The sequence below is a fragment of the Hypomesus nipponensis genome, chromosome 2 (assembly GCF_054491055.1).
Source record: "Hypomesus nipponensis isolate SF chromosome 2, ASM5449105v1, whole genome shotgun sequence".
Lineage (NCBI taxonomy): Eukaryota > Metazoa > Chordata > Actinopteri > Osmeriformes > Osmeridae > Hypomesus > Hypomesus nipponensis.
The window spans coordinates 1340588-1357429 of NC_140362.1; the positions used below are offsets into that span (position 1 = coordinate 1340588).

The following is a 16842-nucleotide window of genomic DNA, read 5'->3' on the forward strand; positions in this document are numbered from 1 at the left end:
CGTCTCGTGAGCGCTATGCAGTTTGTATTTGGTTTTCCTTAGTTTCATGATATCATAACCTTTGACCATAATCCGTTTTAATAGTGGGGTTTCCAAACGTAAGAAAAGGTCAATACAATTTTTGGGAATGCACACTTGGCCCCAGAGACAATTCGTAACGTCAACCTTTTTAAAATACGGGTTTTTCCGCTTTTTATTCTTGAACTCCTCGATCATGTCGATTCGTTTCGTTCAGACACAGTTAGACGTGACCCAGTGTGCAGATGTTGATGTAAATATTGTAAATGCACGTGTAGCTCAGTCTCACTGGCTGCTTGATATGACATCGACCCCTCGCAGCCATATGATCTGCGTGTTGAGCTGGAGGGTTGGTGGTGTTGTCAACACGAACCTTATACAAACCGCTGAACTCTGCCCCAGTCTCCTCTACATCTCCAAGGCTTGTTGACTCCCCTTCACGTAAAGGATCCTCTTCTTCCAGCCACCTAGAACTGGAACTTGTACCCTTAGTTTGGTGTTTAGTGGAGTAGAGAGCGCCCCCTGCTGGGAAGACAAGCCGCTTAAGCTGATATCAGGAACTGACAAATATATGGTTCCTGCTGGTCTGACCGCTCACCTCTGGGTGGACGCTGCCTTCTAGTGGAGGGTAACCAGAACAGCACCTCTGTCTAAGCCCTGCTGCTGCTAGCGTCTGGGCTGGTGTCCCACCATCTGGTGTCCCAACATCATATGATCCCATCAGATTGACCTAGCAGGGCTTGGGTGTGCACAGCAAGGTTAAGGTGCAGGTCAGCTCTCTATATCTGCTCTACGGTAGGAAAATCTGACACGGTAGGACACATTGGACACAGTGGACCACCTCAGAGCCTTGACCAGGTTTTTGAGCAGGTGGAGCTGAGACCTGTCTAACCTTTTCTACCGTAGCCGCATTCAGAGTGCTTTACAATCATTACAGCTCATCACCCATCACAACACTCATACAATCACACATCGATGGTGGTGGAGCTGGCATGTAAGGCGCTGTTAAGAGTCTGTTCAAACTGAGTACAGACGCAAACATTTTAATTTAGTGTAGTGAGCTTTTTGAGATGTTATATTTGAGATGTTATATTTGAAATGTTGAGATGTTATATTTGAGATGTGAGGTTGTTGCTTTGTTCTCCTTGACACTGACCCTGCTTCTAGTCCTTGATTATGTGCTGCACTATTTGTACTTTTAATAAAGATTGCATTTACAAAAAGTATGAATGTAAAATGTATATTTGTAGTGATGTGTAAGATACACACAATATTAAGGATGCAGTCAAACTGACTATTTTTGGATCATTTTATTCAAGAACATACATAACATTTGAATTCAAAGCTTCCTTCTTTTACAGAACATTATTTAATAAAACAAACAACAGAACATTTTCATCAGATTTAACAAATGATTACGTTCACATTATACATTTTATCTGGGTTGGATTTGGACTGTTTACCTAAAATGTGAATTATTGATAATCTTTTAACTGTTTCTAAATGTCAAGATCTCATGTTGGTACAGTTTTTTAAAATATTTTGGTTTGAATTAGAATATTAATATCACATGTAAAAAACTATAAGAGAGAGTGGCAAAACCCCTTCTCCCCTTAAATATTTTAGAAACACGATTTAGCTGCCTTATGATGCTATTTTGGTTTTAAAAGTACATTTAAAATCCAAACTGTAGGAAAATATTTATGATATTCAGCAGTTAAAAAAACGGGATTAGTTAAAATGGACGGAAGTCATTTTATGAACATGGATGAACCCCCCCACCACCCCGGTACAGCTTTTATACATCAAGTGTAAGCCCACAATGAACTATAAATGATATTTAAATTTAATATAAAACTTGGTAAAAAATACTTATTTTAAACTGTACAGTCACCAAGTACACAGCAAGATCAACCGTTCCTTATTTGGCGTCGCCAGTTGCCTCAACTTTTGGTGCCTGTGAGTGAAGGAGACACAAGTTACTCAGTAATAATATTAGCCCTCAGAGGTACTGCTTAAACACACTGGACTCCTACACAGCACATACTAGGTATCATCATCAATCACTATCTTGATCAAGTAATCAAGATAACTTGAATGGACTGAACGTCTATAGCAGAAATGCATTTAGCATTATAAAACAAGGTGTTCTATACCACAGTAGCAGTCTCTCTGAGAGAACCAGGGTGTTCTACCACAGTAACAGTCTCAATGAGAGGACCAGGTGGTTATATATCACAGTAACAGTCTCTTTGAGAGGACATGGGGGTTATATATCACAGTGACAGGGAGATGACAGAGATGTTATATATCACAGTAACAGTGAGAGGACAGAGATGTTATATATCACAGTAACAGTGAGAGGACAGAGATGTTATATATCACAGTAACAGTGAGAGGACAGAGATGTTATATATCACAGTAACAGTGAGAGGACAGATATGTTATATATCACAGTAACACACCTGGTCTGACTTAGTATCCCCATTCTCAGCTGGGCTCTTCTTTCCTTTGGGCTACAGAAATAAACCAGTAAATACACAACATTACTAATGTCTGCTTTAGATACACAACATTACTAATGTCTGCTTTAGATACACAACATTAGTAATGTCTGCTTTAGATACACAACATTACTAATGTCTGCTTTAGATACACAACATTACTAATGTCTGCTTTAGATACACAACATTAGTAATGTCTGCTTTAGATACACAACATTACTAATGTCTGCTTTAGATACACAACATTACTAATGTCTGCTTTACATACACAACATTACTAATGTCTGCTTTAGATACACAACATTACTAATGTCTGCTGAACAGGGCTAAGGCCTACTATCAACTGACGCTACATCACCTGAACAGGGCTAAGGCCTACTATCAACTGACCCTACATCACCTGAACAGGGCTAAGGCCTACTATCAACTGACCCTACATCACCTGAACAGGGCTAAGGCCTACTATCAACTGACCCTACATCACCTGAACAGGGCTAAGGCCTACTATCAACTGACCCTACATCACCTGAACAGGGCTAAGGCCTACTATCAACTGACCCTACATCACCTGAACAGGGCTAAGGCCTACTATCAACTGACCCTACATCACCTGAACAGGGCTAAGGCCTACTATCAACTGACCCTACATCACCTGAACAGGGCTAAGGCCTACTATCAACTGACCCTACATCACCTAAACAGGGCTAAGGCCTACTATCAACTGACCCTACATCACCTGAACAGGGCTAAGGCCTACTATCAACTGACCCTACATCACCTGAACAGGGCTAAGGCCTACTATCAACTGACCCTACATCACCTGAACAGGGCTAAGGCCTACTATCAACTGACCCTACATCACCTGAACAGGGCTAAGGCCTACTATCAACTGACCCTACATCACCTGAACAGGGCTAAGGCCTACTATCAACTGACCCTACATCACCTGAACAGGGCTAAGGCCTACTATCAACTGACCCTACATCACCTGAACAGGGCTAAGGCCTACTATCAACTGACCCTACATCACCTGAACAGGGCTAAGGCCTAGTATGACCCTACAACCCTCACCTGTGTACAAGGCTACATGCTTAACAGCACCAATTCTAAACACAGGTTTTTTGAAGAGTTTCAGTATTACACAAGTAGATTTTTATCCCATGAAGACAATTTTAGTATTTCACTACTTCCATCTATGCTGACTCTGAGGCGGACAGAGAAACACACTACTGACTCTGAGGCGGACAGAGAAACACACTACTTCCTGGAGGATAAACTGATCTGAGTTTGCGTCCCACCTTTGGTGCAGCTTTGTCCTTCTTCGGCTTCGGGGCTGGTTTGGCAGTTGTAGGTTTCTAAAACATCAAATAAACATGTGTAAGTTACACGCATATTTACTACATTTATACTACATTTCAGTGCAAAGCAATCCATGAAAATACAATGAGTCTTCACAAACTAAATTATTCACAAACAGACAGTCTATAGACAACTGCTTCAACATTCTAAACATGATGCTGATATCAGCGAACATTCTAAACATGATGCTGATATCAGCGAACATTCTAAACATGATGCTGATATCAGCGAACATTCTAAACATGATGCTGACACAGAGCCGCTGGCACACGTGGTGAGCATGCATTTGCCCCACCACTTGCGACTTTGCGGAGTATTTAACGTATCTACTATTAAAAAACGTTCCTTCTTCTTGCAATTGAACAAGTTGATAAAATACTTAAATTGCAGCCTGTTTACTCTGTTGACTATAACGAACTACTTCAAACGCTGACTGCAACAAGTGATGCACCTGCCAGTCACAGTGGTCTCCTAGCTACAGCCAACCCGGGCCCAGAGGCAGAGCATCGACCACCCCTCTCAACAACTCATTACTGATAACACCATCGAGCATAGACTGTATTAAAAATCGAGTCAGTGCAGATGGTTCCCAAAATTGACCCCACCACTTTTGGACCTGTGGTGCCACCTCTGTGCTGACATCAGCGAACATTCTAAACATGATGCTGATATCCAACAAACATTCTAAACATGATGCTGATATCCAACAAACATTCTAAACATGATGCTGATATCCAACAAACATTCTAAACATGATGCTGACATCAGCAAACACAGTTAAAACTCTGAAGGAACTTACAGCTGACAACCGTGCAGAGCGTCTGGAAGGCTGAGAGCAAAAGCAAGAAAGAAAAACAGTCAATTAAAGTGTAAAAGTTACTAAAATGTGACTCAAACATATTTGATGATGAATCACAGCTTCAACAACACTCACCTCCTCCTTGCTCTTGGCTCCATCAGCCTGTTCAGAAAAATAAGAGAAGAAACGTTTAGTTTTGAAGAAGGTTGGGGGAGAAAAAGTGACAGCTGTGTAAAGTACTGACTTAATCAGAGTTTGTTTACAGTCAGACTATGGACTAACCAACACCCTTGTCCAACAGGCCTTTGTACAAACTGACATTATGAGTTTGACCCAAACAAGTGCACATCCCAAAGGAACACCTGCAAAGATTGTTTATAAAGCCTGTTTATAAACATAACGACTATAATGACGTAATCAGACCGGCAAGTCAAGCTTTCCTGGAACAACAGCTAATGCATGGTTTTGGCTCGAGCTTTTTCAACAAGAACTTCCCGCGCTTATTCAAATTCAAATCTTGCTGTCATGACGACGTTACGCGCTTGACAGTTCGGTTCCTTTGTTTGCATCAGCGCGCGTCGGACAGCTGTCATGAGATTACGTATAGCAAATCATGTAGCAAATCTTTCCATCTATTGTTGTGTGTTTTTAAGGATCGTGTACGTAGCTATCCCCCCTCCTCCAACGTTTCCCACTCGCTGTTATAATTCAACAAAACAGAGGCTGATCTGATCGTGTCGTAGTTTGAACGACAACCAGAGCCCTGCTGCAGGCAATGGCTGTGCTTATCCCAATCGTGATGCGTAATTACGCATTGGTTAATGATCTAGATCCATCTTAAGGTCTAGGGTAGAATATGAAATATTATGCCGTCAGTAATCTCATGCCCCGAGTATGATCTTAGAGCTACAGTTTAGCATGTTATATGCACATAGTCAGCTAAATTGCTTCCTAGTTGAAGACGGAAATAGGTTTCCCGCATATTTTCTTAATTTCTTGGAGGTTCACTTCTGAGCCTTAACTTCGGCCGTAAACAGACAAAACCACGAGCTTTGGTTTCTCATTATATTACATTTGTACATAATTAATGTCTAAAAGGAATGCGGTGTTGAAAACATTGAATATTTGGTAGAAAGTTCAGTTCAAGATGCGCATCACTGGCACAAAATCTGTCAAGCACGGAGTCAATCAAGGGGAAGCAGGGCGCGAGAATTGTCCTCGCCTCGAGACAGGTCACTTACCGAGCAAGCAAGCAAGTTTAACAGACATATACTTGATAAAAAATGATATTCATATAATTGCACTGAGTCAGGACTACTTTAGTTTGTTGGCTAGCCGATTTGTTAAGTCGAAAATGTGTTGAATTCAAGGATGTCATCTGAAACGCTTGACCGCCATGACTGCGATGACGTGCTTCTGATGCAAAATACAAACGGAATGCAACATAAACTGGTTCAAATACATGGCGGAGAATTTACCTAGCATTTTGTTAGTAAAAAAAACATTCTTACCTTTCTTTTGGGCATCTTGATTACAGTTTTGGAGTCGAAGTAGTAATAAAAAAAATACAACTGTGTACCAAAAAGTTGTTTTTTCGCAAAGGGCTCTGTGTGTCACAACGTGCCTTGTGTGCAAGTACAATGGTGGATGTTTAAGGCGACAGAAGGTTTATTAGTTTTTATATTGAAATATAAGATCGAAACCGGTTTGATCCAGTTCTGTATTTTGAAGCCAGGCATTGGATACAAATAAAACCACATGTTTGCAGGCGTCACCAATTTCTTAAAGTGACAGTGTACTCAATATTGAGATCAAGATGGCGTAGTTCTTCAAAATAGTTTTCTGAATCATACAAGGAAAATGTATAACGAATGACATGGTTCCTGGTAGTTTGAACCAGATTATACAAAACGATTGACAATCTGTAAAAAAAAAAGCATATCGGTTTTGAATGGTAAAATTTAATATAAGAATGTGAGGATTTTTTTGTTGTTGAATTCTTCCTGTTTAATGAAAGTGCATTTCAATTAACATGACTGTGTTGAATTAACTACATCATTGTATGGTTAATTATATGTCAATATTTAAATAAAACTGGAGAAAGTATTTCACTAATGCAATCATGTGGCCTTACAATACATGGTAACTATTAATCTTTGGAGTCTGGTGAAAGTGTTGAAACCCTAGTGTCAAAACCAGATTCTGGTCTGTTACTGTATCAGCCTGGTCAGGGGTGTGTTACTGTACCAGCCTGGTCAGGGGCCTGTTACTGTACCAGCCTGGTCAGAGGTGTGTTACTGTACCAGCCTGGTCAGGGGTCTGTTACTGTATCAGCCTGGTCAGGGGCCTGTTACTGTACCAGCCTGGTCAGGGGCAGGGCCCACAACTAACCTTTTTCCTCACTGTCCCAGTACGGTCCCAAAGTGCAAAATTAACCATCCCCAACTAAACTTGGCCTGTCCCAAAATGTAAATTATTGTTTTTTCATTTTGACATTCTGACAAGGATCTAGGTTATTTGTGACACTATTTTAGTTATCCAGACAGTCGTGGGGCTCAAATCAATGTCTGAATTTCAATGTGAATACATACACAATAGAATACACAATTTTCTTGCTTCTTTCATGGTGTGGCTAACACAATTCTTGGTGTGGCTGTAGTAAAAAAGTTTCTAAAGATTTTTAAAACCTGATGGGGGTAAATGTTTTGAAAGGTTGAAAAAATATTTTCAAAATCATTATTTAAAAAAAATGTTTTGAAAAAAGTTTCCAAAGGTAAAAATATTTTATACAAAAAGTTTCAAAAGGTTAAAAGTATATTTGCAATTTCTTACAAAAAATAGGGTTGCATCATTGATGAGTACTTGATGAGGACTCTACTAAAGCAGCACGCTAGGAGACAGAGGTGGCTGGTAGGAAAAGGTGAATGCTGCCGTCTACCAGACACTACTGAACAACAGACATATCAACTTAACCAGATCCTTTCTGTTTATTAGACTTATTTCGACTAAATACATAAATATTCCACGTAAACTATAGCCCCATAGGGGTAGAAATTGCACTCTCATCTTTGTACAAATAATTTATACAACATCCCCCCTTCCCCAGAGGCCTTGTTGGAAGATGCAGGAGGCTAGAGGAGTGTTCAAATCCAGCCATGTTGATGTGAGTCAGGGTTCCCCAGGTCAGGGTTCCCCAGGTCAGGGTTCCCCAGGTCAGGGTTCCCCAGGTCAGGGTTCCCCAGGTCAGGGTTCCTGGGGTTCCTAGCCCTGTGCTGCGAGGGTGCTGAGGCTGGTGAAGAACAAGTCTCTCTTGAGCTGCAGTGCTCCCAGAAATCCCTCCACCCTGTCCTCCCGGCTGCCCGCGTAGCTCCGCACGGCTTCCTGTCTCCTCTGTGCGTCCAGTGGCCTGTCCTTCCCATGATGCACCAGGAGCTGGGACACGCAGGCTCGGTCCGCCTCCAGCTGCCGAAGACCCTGCTCCTCCAGGTGGAGTTCTCTGGCCTTCTGCAACACACACACACAGGCAGGCATGCACAAAGACACATACATTAGCTATTCACGGTGTTCAGCATCACACACACATTCCCTCAACAGGAAAGCGACTATATTTCTGTCTTTAGACTGAATTGTGTCTCCTTTCACCACAACGCTAGAATGGTTTCCATAAATACAGCAGTTGCGATTAGTGTGTCTCAGGTATGCAGGTGTGTTCAACATTCCCTCCACAGACCTGGATAGATCTGTAGTTGAACTGGTACTGCAGGATTGCCTCACACAGGTTCCAGAAGGAGTACTCAGGCCACAGCACGGTCTGGAACACCAGGCAGGAGTGGGAGGTCTGCAGAACATGTTTACACCACAACATTACCTCATGTAACACTACAGTCTGCAGAACATGTTTACACCACAACATTACCTCATGTAACACTACAGTCTGCAGAACATGTTTATACCACAACATTACCTCACGTAACACTGCAGTCTGCAGAACATGTTTACACCACAACATTACCTCACGTAACACTACAGTCTGCAGAACATGTTTACACCACAACATTACCTCATGTAACACTACAGTCTGCAGAACATGTTTACACCACAACATTACCTCACGTAACTAGTGTTGCTTTCGTCAATTAAAATTATAACTAAATATCTTCGTCAAACCTTTTTTACGTGGCGAAAACGAGACAAGACGCAACGTAAATGCTGGTCATGTGAAGATGAATATAATTAAAGGTATAATGCAATATTGTTGACCAATAAAAAAACGAGACTAAATGTGGTTTACAAAATAAAAACTATGCAAAGTCGCATCATCAGTCACATTGTCAGAGTGTGTTCCGTGTCTGGAATGGATGTACTCTTGAGTCTATACGATAACAATAATATAAGATAATCTTGTTTGAAATGGGTTCGGCAAAACAATGTTTTTTTGTTTGTTTTGTCTATACTACTAGGTACTTATACTATATTGACTGGGTTAAATAGAATTGCATTACTAAAAAGAGACGGAAATACAATTTTCAATTACCAAAACTAGACTAAAATTTCATCAGTTTTTGATGACTAAATCTAGATGGAAATAGTCATGGAAAATTCTGACTAAAATAAGTAACTAAAATTACTAGACTAAAACTAAAATTAAAACAGACTGCCAAAAACAACACTGCACGTAACACTACAGTCTGCAGAACATGTTTACAGTTTACTCATTTATCAGACACTTTGATCTGGAGTGAGGGTCCAGCAGGAAATCAAGGCTCAGAAGTGCATAGTTCTAACAGTATTTAGGTGGTTAAGAGTCAAGGAGCAATCTACGTTTACTGGGCAACATCTCAGCAACACATTACATGTAACACAGGATACAGTATGAGCAGTTGGTAAGCATCATAAGTATGTCAGGTCTACATTATTTAAAGATGGTTAGGGCTGGAGGAAGATACTTGTGTTAGTCCTTGTGTTCGTCCTTGGAGGGTAAACAGGAAGTTGTTACCTGCCAGAGCAGGAAGTCGCTGAGGCGGACCTCTCCTGAGGTCCTGATCAGCAGGTCAGGGTTGGGGGAGTTTCTGCTGTACAGACACTGGCTCAACAGGCCCTCCGACACGTCGCTACACAAAAAGAATCATGGGTTTGATTAAAAGATCCTGCAAAGCAAATTCCATGATTTGCATCTCAGTACATTATATGCGTGTGAAATGAGTTCCTGAAAGCATGTGCAAAGCACAAAAACTTTGTCGCACTGAAATGTGGAGTTAGACTGTTGAACAGTTTCTTTTCCGTTTTCAGCTCAGGTTTTGTATAGGCGGAGCCAAAACCCAACTGATCTACGTCACAGCGACCAATCTACGTCAGATCACAGACGGTTGCATTCTGTTACTCAGCTGGTACGATGAAAACACAACGTAATTAACACATAAAACACTCAGAGACTACAGGTATGGCTGCTCTGATATCTGCAATTGATTTAGTCAATGTTGCTGTAAATTCAATAAATTAGAGAGGGCGGAGTCAGCTCCTTCAGGCGACACCCCCCCCCCCAGTCTCAAGCAGAGAAGACTGCTGATTTTCTCACGATTTCAAAGCCTAATTTAACATGTTTTTTTTTCATTCGATGGGTTGTAATCAACACATTCTTCTGTGGTGTGATGAACTTAAAACTAATTTTCAATTCCACTTTACAGGATCTTTGAAACGATGTACAGGAGATTTGAACCTGACAGATTTTGATCTGCAGTCAAATGCTCTAGAAAAGCTATACCCATCCCCATGCTCTACCACTGAGCTTTACTCATCCCCATGCTCTACCACTGAGCTATACCCATCCCCATGTTCTACCACTGAGCTGTACCCATCCCCATGTTCTACCACTGAGCTATACCCATCCCCATGTTCTACCACTGAGCTATATCCATCCCCATGTTATACCACTGAGCTATACCCATCCCCATGTTCTACTACTGAGCTATACCCATCCCCATGTTCTACCACTGAGCTGTACCCATCCCCATGTTCTACTAATGAGCTATACCCATCCCCATACTCTACCACTGAGCTATACCCATCCCCATGTTCTACCACTGAGCTATACCCATCCCCATGTTCTACCACTGAGCTATACCCATCCCCATGCTCTACCACTGAGCTATACCCATCCCCATGTTCTACCACTGAGCTATACCCATCCCCATGTTCTACCACTGAGCTATACCCATCCCCATGCTCTACCACTGAGCTATACCCATCCCCATGTTCTACCACTGAGCTATACCCATCCCCATGCTCTACCACTAAGCTATACCCATCCCCATGTTCTACCACTGAGCTATACCCATCCCCATGTTCTACCACTGAGCTATACCCATCCCCATGCTCTACCACTGAGCTGTACCCATCCCCATGTTCTACCACTGAGCTATACCCATCCCCATGTTCTACCACTGAGCTGTACCCATCCCCATGCTCTACCACTGAGCTATACCCATCCCCATGTTCTACCACTGAGCTATACCCATCCCCATGTTCTACCACTGAGCTATACCCATCCCCCATGTTCTACCACTGAGCTATACCCATCCCCATGCTCTACCACTGAGCTATACCCATCCCCATGCTCTACCACTGAGCTATACCCATCCCCATGTTCTACCACTGAGCTATACCCATCCCCATGCTCTACCACTGAGCTATACCCATCCCCATGTTCTACCACTGAGCTATACCCATCCCCATGCTCTACCACTGAGCTATACCCATCCCCATGCTCTACCACTGAGCTATACCCATCCCCATGCTCTACCACTGAGCTATACCCATCCCCATGTTCTACCACTGAGCTATACCCATCCCCATGTTCTACCACTGAGCTATACCCATCCCCATGTTCTACCACTGAGCTATACCCATCCCCCATGTTCTACCACTGAGCTATACCCATCCCCATGCTCTACCACTGAGCTATACCCATCCCCATGCTCTACCACTGAGCTTTACCCATCCCCATGTTCTACCACTGAGCTATACCCATCCCCATGCTCTACCACTGAGCTATACCCATCCCCATGTTCTACCACTGAGCTATACCTATCCCCATGCTCTACCACTGAGCTATACCCATCCCCATGCTTTACCACTGAGCTATACCCATCCCCATGCTCTACCACTGAGCTATACCCATCCCCATGTTCTACCACTGAGCTATACCCATCCCCATGTTCTACCACTGAGCTATACCCATCCCCATGTTCTAGCACTGAGCTATACCCATCCCCATGTTCTAGCACTGAGCTATACCCATCCCCATGTTCTACCACTGAGCTATACCCATCCCCATGTTCTACCACTGAGCTATACCCATCCCCATGCTCTACCACTGAGCTATACCCATCCCCATGTTCTACCACTGAGCTATACCCATCCCCATGTTCTACCACTGAGCTATACCCATCCCCATGCTCTACCACTGAGCTATACCCATCCCCATGCTCTACCACTGAGCTATACCCATCCCCATGTTCTACCACTGAGCTATACCCATCCCCATGTTCTACCACTGAGCTATACCCATCCCCATGCTCTACCACTGAGCTATACCCATCCCCATGTTCTACCACTGAGCTATACCCATCCCCATGTTCTACCACTGAGCTATACCCATCCCCATGTTCTACCACTGAGCTATACCCATCCCCATGTTCTACCACTGAGCTATACCCATCCCCATGTTCTACCACTGAGCTATACCCATCCCCATGCTCTACCACTGAGCTATACCCATCCCCATGTTCTACCACTGAGCTATACCCATCCCCATGTTCTACCACTGAGCTATACCCATCCCCATGTTCTACCACTGAGCTATACCCATCCCCATGCTCTACCACTGAGCTATACCCATCCCCATGTTCTACCACTGAGCTATACCCATCCCCATGTTCTACCACTGAGCTATACCCATCCCCATGTTCTACCACTGAGCTATACCCATCCCCATGTTCTACCACTGAGCTATACCCATCCCCATGTTCTAGCACTGAGCTATACCCATCCCCATGTTCTAGCACTGAGCTATACCCATCCCCATGTTCTACCTCTGAGCTATACCCATCCCCATGTTCTACCACTGAGCTATACCCATCCCCATGTTCTACCACTGAGCTATACCCATCCCCATGTTCTACCACTGAGCTATACCCATCCCCATGTTCTACCACTGAGCTATACCCATCCCCATGTTCTACCACTGAGCTATACCCATCCCCATGTTCTACCACTGAGCTATACCCATCCCCATGTTCTACCACTGTGCTATACCCATCCCCATGTTCTACCACTGAGCTATACCCATCCCCATGTTCTACCACTGAGCTATACCCATCCCCATGTTCTACCACTGAGCTATACCCATCCCCATGCTCTACCACTGAGCTATACCCATCCCCATGCTCTACCACTGAGCTATACCCAGTGGTAGCTGAGGCAGGGTGTGTGTTGGCAGAGGCAGCTGAGGCAGAGTTGGCAGTACCTTGACTTGAGGAGGCCCTGCTCCACCCCCCAGGCCATCTCCCGGACGGCGTTGGTGATCTCGTACCTCGAGGTGTAGGCAAAACACACGTTCAGGAAGCATCTGGAGGAGGTGGAATTCACATCATGTTTACTTACTTACTTACACGTCATGTAAGAAGTACTTACATGACATTTCACTGCAATGTTTTTTTTTGTGCTTTTCATATTATATCCTTGTGTATCTTGGTGTTTTTGTGTATGTGTGGTATAAGGCTTGTATTGCATACTTAAATTTTCCTTGGGAGACACAAAGAAAGATTATTTCTGTCTTTTTTTCTTTCTTTCGGTTGACCAGACTACTTCTGGGTCAGCCAAACAGCACCTCTTGTCCATCCTGAGGTGCAGCGTGATCATGCTTCCTGTCTGGGGTGAGAGGAGGCACGTACTTGTTGTGCGTCCTGGTGGACACCACGGCTCTGGCGATGGCTTGCTGCAGGTCCAGAGGCAGCATGTTCAGGTCTCCCAGCACACGGATGCACACACCATGCTTCTCTAGGTTTTCCCTGGTGGGCACACACACACATTTAGCAGATGCTCTTATCCAGAGCGACTTATAGTAAGTACAGGGACATTCCCCCCCCATACAAGTAGGGTGAAGTGCCAAGGACACGCCATTTTGCAGGGCCGGGAATTGAACCGGCAACATTCTGATTACTAGCCCGATTCCCTGACCACTCAGCCACCTGACTCCCTACACACACACAAACACGTTAACAGCCATGCAGATAACCCATACATGATTTCGGTGTCAAATCTAGACCAACTTAATAAATAAGCATATAAATATTAGGGGTGTAACGATACACTCAGCTCATGATTCAATCCGAATCATGATACGTATTACGATACTGGGTTCACGTTAGGATATGTATCTAGATATGTTGAACCCCCCAAAAAAGTATAAATTTAACAACTTCAAGAATGTGCAATATTTCAGGATTTTATTTATGTATGTTAAGTAACTGTTTGTGTGTTAATTTTTGTTTCACTGAACAACAAAACTGATGTTTTACTTGAAATTAGAAGACAGCTGCATGGGTTCTAAATATTTCCAACGGTCCCCACAGCGCAAGTTATCTTTCCAAAAAGGTATCTAACTAGCTTTAGTTAGCTTCTGGCCTAAGTTACCTAGCCTAATACTCGTAGCAATGCTACTACCATGCTAGTGTTACTTGTTAGCCTTCTCATTAGTACATTTTGAAGCCATACTAAAGCATTTGTCGCATAGTTTTTGTCTATCGGAAAATAATCAATTGGAATGTTCGAAATCACATATTTGTGATGTTACCCTATGGGACCCACATTCGAACGATAACATATTTGTGACGCTACTCGTTAACGGGTAGCAGTAAAAGTAGAAAAAAGCAGTAAAAATGAAAAAACTGTTCTGTTCAAGAAAGTTAGTCCGATCAAGTAAGTTAAACTCAACATAAAAGGCTTTCAGTCATTGGGTTTGTTCGTTTGGGTTACGTACTGGTTACATTTTTGCACTGCAATGTATCGTACCACAATATATTATATATATAAATTAATAAATATGTAATGACTCTCACAGTTAATCAGATCACTGCCACACAGCCTTTCCTGTGGAAAAGACCCTGAAGGACTCACTGTTCTTCCAGAAGCTTCAGGAACTTCTGCTTGGCCAGCTCCATCAGCCCGTCCACTTCCTCCTTGGAGCGCTTGAAGTTTTCGATGCTGAAAGCGTAAACCGTCACCTCCGGGATGTTCAGGTGCAGACACCAGCGGAGTGTCTGGACACACACACACACGTCAGGTGGACACACACACCCTCACCAGTCCCCACCCATATCTGCTAGGGCCCTCACCTCCCTCCCTCCCTCCCTCCCTCCCTCCCTCACCTCCCTCCCACCCTCACCTCCCTCCCTCCCTCCCTCCTTCCCTTCTCTCACCTTTTCCCTCCCTCCCTCCCCTTCTCACTCCCCTCCTCCCTCCCTCCCCTTCTCACTCCCTCCCCTCCTCCCTCCCCCCCCCCTTCTCCCTCCTCCCCCTCCTCCCTACTCACCTCCGCCAGCTTGTCAAACCCCTGTGTGTGTCCGTCCTGTCGCTCCACATGTTGCTTGCGTGCATAGCGACGGTTGCCATCCATGATGAACGCTACATGTTTAGGCATACTGGGGCCTGCCTAGGAGACACACACAACATCAACACACACACACCATCAACACACACACACCATCAACACACACACACACCATCAACACACACAACATCAACACGCACACACCATCAACACACACACCATCAACACACACACACCATCAACACACACAACATCAACACGCACACAAAACATCAACACACACACAGCATGAACTCACACACAGCATCAACTCGCGCACACAACATCAACACACACATCATAAACATGGGGCCTGCTTGTGACTGCATGGAGACAACATCAACACACACAACAGCAACTGGTTGGCTAAGTCTGTGTTCTGTTTTATAAGGCAAAATATATAACCATAGATTCATATAGATTACATTTGCTTTAAATCACTTCACATAATTTAAATAGTACACTACAAGGAACGAGATGTACTTAAAGGAACTTAAATGGTATTCTTCCTACCATCAGTATGTTAGCTGAAAGCTTTTCAAGGAGGTTGAGTTCGCCTTCCCTTATCCACGACATCTTGAGTTTTTAAACCTGAAAATCAGAGCGGCATCAGTGGGTATTTCAGCATCAGTTGCGAAGCCTTAAACGGCTAGTTGTTTTTCTAGGTAGTCCGACGAATTAGTGTACGCCTGTACCATATTACAAAGAACACTTAAAGCAAAGCGTTGACATGCGTGTAGTGATACTGCCTGTTACAGGAAAGGATAGTGTTGTTACTCCGTTAAGAGAGAATAATAACTCACACGAGAACGATTCGAGACTCGACCGGTCTAAATCTAATCGGGAGGAAAGCTGATGTTCCAGTTTAACGCATTAACAAGCCTGCTGCAGTGGTTTAGTCCACAGCCCAGGCGGCTTGCAAGACGTTGCTCACAGCCTGCTAGCCTAGAGAATGTCGCAATGGAACTACACACAGGAACAAATAACACATTTTACGATTTTAAGATTTTACTAAATGTACATTTACGGGTAAGGATCTATGAGCAATAATAATTGCCGAGTTTATTCAATCCAATGAGAGAGTCACTGATTTGGCGATAGTAAAACTGATAGTTTGACATATTTCAGACCTTCCAACTCACAGTTTACGATGACGTCCTCTTCCTCATCACGAAGTGACGTAGGACGGGGAAGGATTACTTCCTCCGTTGAGAGTGAACGGTTTATAGATTTAGAACATAATGTAGATTGATAAAAAATATAGCATACTTTTTTATCTTATAGAAAAAAAGGACAATTCTTGTGTTTTGACAGGGATACGTGAGAAGTAATTATCTTTACATACCGCACTGAGGATCTCGAGCCACTTGATATTTGCATGTCACATGTGCAGTCGCTCAATCCCTTACGGCCGCCAACCGTTGGAGGGCGACTGCAACATGATCGCTCTACATCCATCAAGGGCGGAGAAGAAGTTTCAGAATTAGGGGTGAGGGCTGGCCTTTTTTGTTCCG

The 16842-nt window shown here is 43.4% G+C and overlaps 1 protein-coding gene across 4 annotated transcripts; it reads right to left on the minus strand.

Annotated features, from left to right (window-relative positions):
• Nucleotides 1-1313: 1313 nt before the first annotated feature.
• On the minus strand, nucleotides 1314-16568 carry dhdds (dehydrodolichyl diphosphate synthase). Of its 4 annotated transcripts, XM_084702189.1 has the most exons (15): nucleotides 16471-16568; nucleotides 15842-15919; nucleotides 15272-15391; nucleotides 14857-14999; nucleotides 13632-13748; nucleotides 13205-13306; nucleotides 9677-9791; nucleotides 8411-8518; nucleotides 7878-8184; nucleotides 6192-7847; nucleotides 4816-4842; nucleotides 4681-4710; nucleotides 3821-3877; nucleotides 2484-2534; nucleotides 1314-1975 (listed from the first exon to the last, which is right to left on the minus strand). In XM_084702189.1, the coding sequence occupies exons 2-9, from the start codon at nucleotides 15902-15904 to the stop codon at nucleotides 7942-7944; spliced, it is 1011 nt and encodes a 336-aa protein (XP_084558315.1). In that variant the 5' UTR covers nucleotides 15905-15919; nucleotides 16471-16568; the 3' UTR covers nucleotides 1314-1975; nucleotides 2484-2534; nucleotides 3821-3877; nucleotides 4681-4710; nucleotides 4816-4842; nucleotides 6192-7847; nucleotides 7878-7941. The 4 variants fall into 4 exon arrangements, with proteins under 4 accessions (XP_084558315.1, XP_084558312.1, XP_084558314.1 ...); XM_084702186.1 differs by having other exon boundaries at nucleotides 6192-8184; XM_084702188.1 differs by having other exon boundaries at nucleotides 6192-8184; nucleotides 16459-16476.
• Nucleotides 16569-16842: the final 274 nt, after the last annotated feature.

What these genes read in the sequence shown, in the direction of transcription:
- dhdds (XM_084702189.1), bottom strand. Translation starts at nt 15,904, where the DNA reads ATGTCGTGGATAAGGGAAGGCGAACTCAACCTCCTTGAAAAGCTTTCA. An exon ending in GGTTTGACAAGCTGGCGGAG is followed by an intron (nt 15,000 to 15,271) that starts GTGAGTAGGGAG and finishes GTGTGTGTCCAG; the next exon opens with ACACTCCGCTGGTGTCTGCA. An exon ending in TCCACCAGGACGCACAACAA is followed by an intron (nt 13,307 to 13,631) that starts GTACGTGCCTCC and finishes CACCTCCTCCAG; the next exon opens with ATGCTTCCTGAACGTGTGTT.